The sequence below is a fragment of the Panulirus ornatus genome, chromosome 18, assembly GCF_036320965.1.
Source record: "Panulirus ornatus isolate Po-2019 chromosome 18, ASM3632096v1, whole genome shotgun sequence".
In the NCBI taxonomy this organism is placed as follows: domain Eukaryota; kingdom Metazoa; phylum Arthropoda; class Malacostraca; order Decapoda; family Palinuridae; genus Panulirus; species Panulirus ornatus.
Genome location: NC_092241.1, coordinates 49,633,210 through 49,644,449, shown reverse-complemented (window position 1 = coordinate 49,644,449; position 11,240 = coordinate 49,633,210). Strand labels below are relative to the sequence as shown.

Sequence of the window (11,240 nt, the reverse complement as noted above, 5' to 3'; positions counted from 1 at the left end):
CACTGCTTCTAACAACTTGCCTCCCACACCATATATTCTTAATACCTTCCACAGAGCATCTCTATCAACTCTATCATATGCCTTCTCCAGATCCATAAATGCTACATACAAATCCATTTGCTTTTCTAAGTATTTCTCACATACATTCTTCAAAGCAAACACCTGATCCACACATCCTCTACCACTTCTGAAACCGCACTGCTCTTCCCCAATCTGATGCTCTGTACATGCCTTCACCCTCTCAATCAATACCCTCCCATATGATTTACCAGGAATACTCAACAAACTTATACCTCTGTAATTTGAGCACTCACTCTTATCCCCTTTGCCTTTGTACAATGGCACTATGCACGCATTCCGCCAATCCTCAGGCACCTCACCATGAGTCATACATACATTAAATAACCTTACCAACCAGTCAACAATACAGTCACCCCCTTTTTTAATAAATTCCACTGCAATACCATCCAAACCTGCTGCCTTGCCGGCTTTCATCTTCCGCAAAGCTTTTACTACCTCTTCTCTGTTTACCAAATCATTTTCCCTAACCCTCTCACTTTGCACACCACCTCGACCAAAACACCCTATATCTGCCACTCTGTCATCAGACACATTCAACAAACCTTCAAAATACTCATTCCATCTCCTTCTCACATCACCACTACTTGTTATCACCTCCCCATTTACGCCCTTCACTGAAGTTCCCATTTGCTCCCTTGTCTTACGCACCCTATTTACCTCCTTCCAGAACATCTTTTTATTCTCCCTAAAATTTACTGATAGTCTCTCACCCCAACTCTCATTTGCCCTTTTTTTCACCTCTTGCACCTTTCTCTTGACCTCCTGTCTCTTTCTTTTATACTTCTCCCACTCAATTGCATTTTTTCCCTGCAAAAATCGTCCAAATGCCTCTCTCTTCTCTTTCACTAATACTCTTACTTCTTCATCCCACCACTCACTACCCTTTCTAAACAGCCCACCTCCCACTCTTCTCATGCCACAAGCATCTTTTGCGCAATCCATCACTGATTCCCTAAATACATCCCATTCCTCCCCCACTCCCCTTACTTCCATTGTTCTCACCTTTTTCCATTCTGTACACAGTCTCTCCTGGTACTTCCCCACACAGGTCTCCTTCCCAAGCTCACTTACTCTCACCACCTTCTTCACCCCAACATTCACTCCTCTTTTCTGAAAACCCATACTAATCTTCACCTTAGCCTCCACAAGATAATGATCAGACATCCCTCCAGTTGCACCTCTCAGCACATTAACATCCAAAAGTCTCTCTTTCGCACGCCTGTCAATTAACACGTAATCCAATAACGTTCTCTGGCCATCTCTCCTACTTACATAAGTATACTTATGTATATCTCGCTTTTTAAACCAGGTATTCCCAATCATCAGTCCTTTTTCAGCACATAAATCTACAAGCTCTTCACCATTTCCATTTACAACACTGAACACCCCATGCATACCAATTATTCCCTCAACTGCCACATTACTCACCTTTGCATTCAAATCACCCATCACTATAACCCGGTCTCGTGCATCAAAACCGCTAACACACTCATTCAGCTGCTCCCAAAACACTTGCCTCTCATGATCTTTCTTCTCATGCCCAGGTGCATATGCACCAATAATCACCCACCTCTCTCCATCAACTTTCAATTTTACCCATATTAATCGAGAATTTACTTTCTTACATTCTATCACATACTCCCACAACTCCTGTTTCAGGAGTATTGCTACTCCTTCCCTTGCTCTTGTCCTCTCACTAACCCCTGACTTCACTCCCCAGACATTTCCAAACCACTCTTCCCCTTTACCCTTGAGCTTCGTTTCACTCAGAGCCAAAACATCCAGGTTCCTTTCCTCAAACATACTACCTATCTCTCCTTTTTTCACATCTTGGTTACATCCACACACATTTAGGCACCCCACTCTGAGCCTTCGAGGAGGATGATCACTCCCCGCGTGACTCCTTCTTCTGTTTCCCATTTTAGAAAGTTAATACAAGGAGGGGAGGATTTCCGGCCCCCCGCTCCCGTCCCCTCTAGTCGCTTTCTACGACACGCGAGGAATACGTGGGAAGTATTCTTTCACCCCTATCCCCAGGAATAATATACATATATATATACATATACACACACACACACATACACACACATACGCACATACACACACACACACACACACACATATATATACATATGAAAAATGTAAGAAACAATTTAGAAAACAAACTTTTAGCTTGAAATGAATGAAAAAAAATCCACATATATATATATATATATATATATATATATATATATATATATATATAAGGGTAAGAGAGATGTGGGGAAATAAAAAGAGCGTGGTTGAGAGAGCAGAAGAGGGTGTTTTGAAATGGTTTGGGCACATGGAGAGAATGAGTGAGGAAAGATTGACCAAGAGGATATATGTGTCGGAGGTGGAGGGAACGAGGAGAAGAGGGAGACCAAATTGGAGGTGGAAAGATGGAGTGAAAAAGATTTTGTGTGATCGGGGCCTGAACATGCAGGAGGGTGAAAGGAGGGCAAGGAATAGAGTGAATTGGAGCGATGTGGTATACCGGAGTTGACGTGCTGTCAGTGGATTGAATCGGGGCATGTGAAGCGTCTGGGGTAAACCATGGAAAGCTGTGTAGGTATGTATATTTTGCGTGTGTGGACGTATGTATATACATGTGTATGGGGGTGGGTTGGGCCATTTCTTTCGTCTGTTTCCTTGCGCTACCTCGCAAACGCGGGAGACAGCGACAAAAAAAAAAAAAAAAAAAAAAAATATATATATGTATACATATATATATATATATATATATATATATATATATATATATATATGTATGTATGTATATATAACTATAACTCTCCCTCATGTCCCCTTCTCCTCCCTAGTAATGTTGACTGGCCAAGCATCTCCTCCCTTCATAACAGACCCGACCAGAATTAGCCCATCAGTTTGATACAACGTGGTAGATTTTAGTGTGTGGTTTTTATCCCATGACAAAACATGGTATTCATAACTTTTATATATATATATATATATATATATATATATATATATATATATATTATCCCTGGGGATAGGGGAGAAAGAATACTTCTCACGTATTCCCTGCGTGTCGTAGAAGGCGACTAAAAGGGAAGGGAGCGGCGGGCTGGAAATCCTCCCCTCTCGTTTTTAATTTTCCAAAAGAAGGAACAGAGAAGGGAGCCAAGTGAGGATATTTCCTCAAAGGCTTTGGCCTCTGTTCTTAAGGCTACCTCGCTAACGCGGGAAATGGCGAATAGTATGAAAAAAAAAAAAAAATATATATATATATATCTTTCATACTGTTCGCCATTTCCCGCGATAGCGAGGTAGCGTTAAGAACAAAGGACTGGGCCTTTGAGGGAATATCCTCACCTGGCCCCCTTCTCTGTTCCCTCTTTTGGAAAATTAAAGAAAAAAAACGAGAGGGGAGGATTTCCAGCCCCCCCGCTCCCTTCCCTTTTAGTCGCCTTCTACGACACGCAGGGAATACGTGGGAAGTATTCTTTCTCCATATATATATATATATATATATATATATATATATATATATATATATATATATATATATATATATATATATATTTTACTCCTCCTCCATGTGGTTACACTGCGAAGATATGTCACCTTCCACCACATGGTCGTAAATCCTCGTCAACATGTCATAGTATTAAATATTTTTACGTTTCCTGTATACTGCCATCTTGCCTCTGCCTCGTCTAGTAATATAAACCTGTGTTAGTTCAGTTGCCCGTGTCAGGTTGGGGGTACTAACCACGTTTCTCTCTCTCTTCCCTTACAGACGTACAACAAGGAATCCGTAGCATATGTTCAAAAGCATCTCACAAAAAACGAGGTTCCACCGGATTTATTTGAGGTAAGTTGACCTGGCCTTCCCTGACACTGCCTCCCTCCTCCTCACCATAACCTCCAGACACGCCTACTCACACCCCACCCCACCACACCTCCCTCAGTCACGCCCACACTACTGCCAACACCCACGCCTCGCCTACACCGCTACCTCCTAGCCACGCCCTCACCACACACACACCACCATTTATGCATATGAGTGTGTATGAATATGTATTTTGTATAAATCACAGCGATGCGTGTGATTTATGTATTTACTGATAGCCACAAGGAAAATGAGAAGCGATAGTCGTGAACGCACTTACGTGTATTACACGACAGTGCTCACTCAGGTGCCCTTTCATTTTCCCTTGCGGTGATCAGCATCTATGATCAAGTATGATTAATAATGATAATGATAATAATGATAATAATAATAATGATAATAATAATAATAATAATAATAATAATAATAATGATGATAATGATAATATATATTTTTATGAGTCTATGTGGAAATGAAACACGATAAGTTCCCAAGTGCACTTTCGTGTAATAATCACATCATCAGGGGAGACACAAGAGAGAAATATAACAGTCAGTTGATATACAACGAAGAGACGTAGCTAGGACGCCATATGGTAAACATGCGATTGTCCAAGACAGACAACGAGCATATCTTAAACTTATTATGTGGACAAGAAGATGAATTGTTGACAAATTTTATCAACAATAAAGTTATCCAATTTGTATAGACCATCACTGATATTAATGTTACAATTCTTTTTTGTAGACCACACGGGATATGTTAGTTGACAGGGGATGTGAGTCTTTGAATATCAGTAATATGTGCAACTAAGATTCAGGGGCCAGATCTATTAAAGTAGGCTTGGGATGGGATTAGAGTAGGCTTGGGTATAGGATTAAAGTAGGCTTGGGTATGAGATTAGAGAAGGCTTTGGTATGGGATTAGAGAAGGCTTGGGTATGGAATTAAAGTAGGCTTGGGTATGGGAATAAAAGTAGGCTTGGGTTTGGGATTAAAGTAGGCTTGGGTATGGAATTAAAGTAGGCTTGGGTAGGGAATAATCGTAGGCTTGAGTATGGGATTAAAGTAGGCTTGGGTATGGGATTAAAGTAGGCTTGGGTATAGGATTAGAGTAGGCCTGGGTATGGGATTGAAGTAGGACTGGGTATGGGATTAGATTTTTCTGAGACAGTAGTGTTTCCTCAACTTCCGGAGAAGGATGGAGCAGGAAACGTAGAATTTCTTTCAGTGATGAGCCAAGTTTCCAATGCTCCTGCTGGGGTCGTCCAAGTTTCCAATGCTCCTGCTGGGGTCGTCCAAGTTTCTAATGCTCCTGCTGGGGTCGTCCAAGTTTCTAATGCTCCTGCTGGGGTCGTCCAAGTTTCTAATGCTCCTTCTGGGTTCGTCCAAGTTTCCAATGCTCCTGCTGGGTTCGACCAAGTTTCCAATGCTCCTGCTGGGGTCGCCCAAGTTTCCAATGCTCCTGCTGGGGTCGTCCAAGTTTCCATTGCTCCTGCTGGGGTCGTCCAAGTTTCCAATGCTCCTGCTGGGGTCGTCCAAGTTTCCAATGCTCCTGCTGGGGTCGTCCAAGTTTCTAATGCTCCTGCTGGGGTCGTCCAAGTTTCTAATGCTCCTGCTGGGGTCGTCCAAGTTTCCAATGCTCCTGCTGGGGTCGTCCAAGTTTCCATTGCTCCTGCTGGGGTCGTCCAAGTTTCCAATGCTCCTGCTGGGGTCGTCCAAGTTTCCAATGCTCCTGCTGGGGTCGTCCAAGTTTCCAATGCTCCTACTGGGGTCCGTCCGTCCGTTAGGCGCGTTACCTGCATCCTCTTAGCTAACGTAAAGTTATTTTCCTGCAAGTCAAGTCTAGATGCAAGGAAGCTATGAGTTAGCAACGGTTTGAGAGAGAGAGAGGAATGTGTACAGCAAGCGGGTGGACGTGATTGAACGACATTTGCCTAAGTGTGTGTGTGTGTGTGTGTGTGTGTGTGTGTGGTTGGGGGGGTGTTACGTAAGGCTTGCTGTCAGATGAAAACGTAACGATCATCGTAAAATGTCGATGTTGTGATCCGAATCACTTTGTTAAGTACTGGCACCTGATGACAGATCGAGGTGGGGCTGTCTCCACGAAACATGTCGTGCCAATATGTTATAGAGAAATTACGTGTTAGATTAAATGATATGAACTACTGAAGTGCGATTTCACTTTATATATATATATATATATATATATATATATATATATATATATATATATATATATATATATATATATAGTCCCTGACATGAAGCGAGTGTTGTCAGAGCTCCGGCAAGGAAGTCGTAGCATATTCACAGATATTTTAAGTGTTAACTTGTGCTATGTTCTCCCACATGCATCCACGTGCCAAGATATGTACACTCAAATGTTGTTAGTATTTCTATATAGAGATATAGCTTCTGTGAATCAAATAATATAGCAGTTATACCCTCTCCATAAGCAGTGACGGATTGTAGAATGAAAAAAAAAACAAAATCCAGTGGAACTCCTAGCCAAACTCCCACACGGCGGCATTTGGTGTTTCTTTCAACTAGGTTTTTTTTCTCCCCCCCGTTGATCTTGTGTCTGGGATGGACATCCGCTTGGCTGCGACGGGCTAAAAGCTTTCCATCCCCCAAGCTAAGGTATAAGAGTTTACATAAATAGTTTTAAGCCAAGTCTGTAGATATACTTCCTCAGGGTGAAGAGCGCTGAAATATTCATAGCGCTTTGAAAATTCCACAATATCAAATCATATCAGTTCATTGTACAACAGTCCTTTGATGTGTAGAGTCCAGAATTCAAGAACACAAGTGGAAGCAGTTGGTTGGTTCTTGCATCAAGATTGTCGTGGCCACGTAGAACAAGCTAGACCAGAAGCCTATATCATAGTGGTTACGATCCTTCCTTCACTTGGTTTGGTCACAGTGTAAGGGATTGCGTCCCACATCTCATTGGCGACTGTTTTGATTAGGAGAGTTTTATTCTAATTCTGTATAGTTGAATCTCGGCAAAGATAACGCAGCTTTGAGCGAGTCGTGTGTGACAAAGCGGTGTTATTCTAAAGATAAATTAGCCTAGTGACAATATACTTTCGCTTCTCAAAATGTATCTCACATACTCCCCGGGGGTCCATGGATCTTTGATTGGGAGCCGCTGTACGTTATGACACAAAGGTTTCAATAAGAGATGAGGTCTCACAAGAACAAAAGATCCCAGTATGTGTGAACAGGTACTTAGAAATTGATAGCACACACACACACACACACACACACACACACACACACACACAGGAGAAGAGCATATTTTGAAAAAGTTGTTATTCCATCCATGGTCGAAAAATAAAGTAATATTACAGTAAGTTTCCACTTTGATAAAGTTACGTCACACATGAAGGCGTCTGTACGTACTGCCTGCATTTCCCCCCTTCAAGACTGACATCATGGTACAGTGTTTTCCAAAAGGCATCGACCCATAATTCATTTCGTAGCCAAACGAATCAAATCTACAAATAACGAATTATCACAATGACTGATCACTTGCTACGTGGGTTGGACTACCGCCACGCCACACACCCTAGGGTTATTACCTGTTCCCTATATTATAGTCTGAACTTTTCCGTTTTTTCCAGATATTTCATCGTAACATGGAACTCGTTGCAACAAAAGTCTGGTGATGTGGTAGAGAACTGGTACCACTCATGCTTACGTCCTCCCATGCCACATTAGGTTTCATCTCACACTTTTATATTTGTTTCCAACCACTTCCATACGTCTTGCTCTGCTGACTCGTTAGTACTGCGCAAATTGCCTTTTCTTGTTGATCCTATGAAGTAATTTGTCAGGACAGTCCTTGCAATTAAGTTACTGGTGGAACTCTGCCGTTAATTTGCTTTTAAATTCTGCTGTTGTCTGGGGACCAGCCATTGCGTGAGGGCGGGCTGGGCTGGCCGGCGTGGGCGGGCATGGGCTGGCCGGCGTGGGCGGGCATGGGCTGGCCGGCGTGGGCGGGCATGGGCTGGCCTGCGTGGGCGGGCATACGGGGTTATGATGAGTGTGAGGGGGTAACTCGAGTTCTCACGTCATGAAGTGCTGGAACTATATTGACTAAACTGTTCAGTGTCGTTGAAATAAAATTATATTACTTATGTGTGGCTTTCTTTCGGTGTACCCTACGGGTGTTATCACAACTTCGTCTTTAATTATGGATCCCAAAAGGGACTTTGATTCACGACGAGACAAACAAGAGACGTAATTAGGAGTAGGTCATGCGTAATAGATTTCATCCAGACAGACGTGTTTTCACTCTCAACGGTATTTACTCCTGTATTAAGTGGAATATATATATATATATATATATATATATATATATATATATATATATATATATTTTTTTTTTTTTTTTTTTTTTCTTTCATACTATTCGCCATTTCCCGCCTCAGCGAGGTAGCGTTAAGAACAGAGGACTGGGCCTCGGAGGGAATATCCTCACCCGGCTCCCTTGCAACAAAAAAAAAAATATATATATATATATATATATATATATATATATATATATATATATATATATATATATATATATCAACAACAGACGAGATTAAATACGTTCATAGCTGTTCAAGTGCCTGTGTGGGATTTATCTACTTTTTAGAACTGAACTCTTGGTATGTAGACGCACACACCATTACACACAGTCAGTTACATATCTTCCTTGTCATATGTATGTGTCAGGCAGTGCTACCAGGTGTACTGTGTTGTTTACTGGTACAAGCGTGTGTACTCAGCGTGAAAGGTGCTTGCCCAGACCTGTGTTCACTTGTTCAGGCCTGTGTGTACTTGTCCACGCCCTTGTACCTTAAAATACAAAGGTCAGTTCGTGGGATTTGATAAATGAAAAAAAAATAAAAACATCTTGTTTAAGGCGAGCAGTTAGGAACAGTTGGTATCCCTGAGTAGTGTTTTCCCCTACACACGTCACTGAATTACCTGAGGTAATTTCTTAAATTTCATATCTTATTTCGTGCAGTTTTTAAAGTAGATTTAGTTTTATTCTCATGATTATGATCAGATGTAGTAGTATGGCACCGGGTAGCCGGTCATTCGAACATGATCGTAATCAACGACACTGGCCAAGCGTCAGCTGAGGTAGCCAGGCTTGCCAACTGCTGCGATCTGATCGAGGCAAACCTTTCATAATGTTTCGCCAGATTTCAGTAATAATGATAATAGGACAAAACCGGGAACAGACTTTTTTTTTGCCGTTCATTACACACGTTCCAATATGGGCAATTGATGTAAGGCTTGACGAGTTCGATAATAGTCGGTGGTGTGGGTGTTTCCCCAAGGTCGTCCATTCAAAGATGGCCGGCCAACAAGTCGTCCTCCAGAACATGAGTAAAGTGTTCCTCCCACGTCAAGACTTCCAAGTGTATAAACTGATATATAGCTGGAGTTTGCCTGTGTATTATTTACTCTGTTTACGAGATCCGCGTTATTTCTTTAAGATGGATTGGGTGAACATACTTACTAGTGGGGTTCAAAAATGCCACAATGCTCTTCGTAAAGAGTTTATGTGTAACTAGCTAACCCGTAGCTGAACTGATGATTGTTAGGTTTGTGTGGAGAAATTGTCGACTCTTGTTTTACCATCATTACCTTTGAGAAGATGATTCACTCTCTGATTAACATTACTGGTGACACTCTTTAAAAGAAATAGTAATTTTTGTGTTTAAGTTTTGTGTGTGTGTGTGTGTGTGTGTCACTTCGATCTTTTATTTTCTTTATAAATAATCACATTTCTTCATCAGTACAACAGCATCGTGTGATATATCAGCTTGACTTAAATGTAGATATTTGTCATTCTTCAGCTCTTGAATCGCATTTTCGGTCTCTGAGGACAGTTAGGAATGAATGGTATTTCTTAACATGGCTTCATAGACATTGCGTTTTACATATCATAACATTATCACTAGATCACCATATATTTTTTTTCAAGCTTTAGCCACCTCTCCACTGTTCATGGATTTATTGAAAGTGGTGAAACCCTGTCTCTCTTCGGATGTCGTGGTACGCAGCCATGTGAACCACTTCGAGTCTAGCATTTCTGGAAACCCTGCAGTTGTATATATATATATATATATATATATATATATATATATATATATATATATATATACGCTTCTGCTCTGCTCACCAGGATGAAGTGGGACAATTCGTGTTCACCTCAGTGTTACTGCGAGCGCGCTGAGTCTGTGGTCCGGAATTTCTTGGTGGCGGGATTGGCAAACATTTGTGAAATTGCATCGTCCTGAGCGGACCCGCGAGACCCTCACTGACAGATCTTTGTGTTGTGCCAGACGAAGATGTTTTTCTGCCCAGGAGGCCAGGGATCCTTGTATCGCTGGCGACCTTGTGGTGCTCCCGTATCACAGCAGCTCCCTGGGACTGCCTACCCCCAGCCAGCCAGCCAGCCAGCCACTTGGGGATATTGGTATCAACATTGCATGTGGGGAATAGCGATGTAGTGTGAGAGGCCTTTCCGCGAAGGACTCGCCTGAAGATTCCAATGGTTGTTGTGTTAAGTAACGTGCTGGCACTGCTGTGGGGTTTACTTGGGACAGAGTATACAGTAGGTGTGAACTACCACTTGACTAGTGATACAGGAGCATTTTAGGCTCTTGCCAAGCCGAGGTGACAGTTATGTTGGGTTTGTGGGAAGGAGAGGAGAGTGGAGCATTGGTGGGGGAGGGTTGTTGGAGAGAGAGAGAGAGAGAGAGAGAGAGAGAGAGAGAGAGAGAGAGAGAGAGAGAGAGAGAAGCGTCTGACTGACTGAGGGGGGAATTGTCGACACTGGTCTGTTCTGGGCAAATAGGAGCGAGTGCTTTAGGTAGAGTCACAGTAACAGTGATTGTGTACTGGCCTCTGTCAATATCCCATCTTTCTCTAGGAATGAACCCAACCCCTACCATGGTACTAGGGACTAGGTTATTCTAGACAGCAGCGCCGGAACCATCTTACACCCTCCATGTCAGGACTGCTGGTCTTAATTTGTGTTTCATCATTTCTAGTTCTGTTATCTTCTTACAAGCACCATACCCCCACCCGAACCTCACTTATTCTTTTCACATAAGTTCTCCAGCCTTCCTCTGTCTGCAGAATCGTTTTTGAATGTAATGATGATAAGACTCCAGCAAACCTGTGGCCTTCAGTCTCCAACATCATGGAGTGATGAGAATCTCCTCCGAGCTCCCGCCTTACTCTATTGCCAGTCAGTGAGAGGGAGGGCTCTGGCA

The 11,240-nt window shown here is 42.3% G+C and overlaps 1 protein-coding gene across 1 annotated transcript in view; it reads left to right on the top strand.

The window, feature by feature from the left end:
* The first annotated feature begins 5,184 nt into the window (after positions 1–5,184).
* Gprk1 (G protein-coupled receptor kinase 1) overlaps positions 5,185–11,240 on the top strand; it is a 90,582-nt gene continuing 84,526 nt past the window's right edge. Inside the window, exon 1 of the mRNA XM_071672761.1 lies at positions 5,185–5,732. Within this exon, the coding sequence (XP_071528862.1) occupies positions 5,185–5,732 (548 nt within the window). The remainder of the gene's footprint in view (positions 5,733–11,240) is intronic.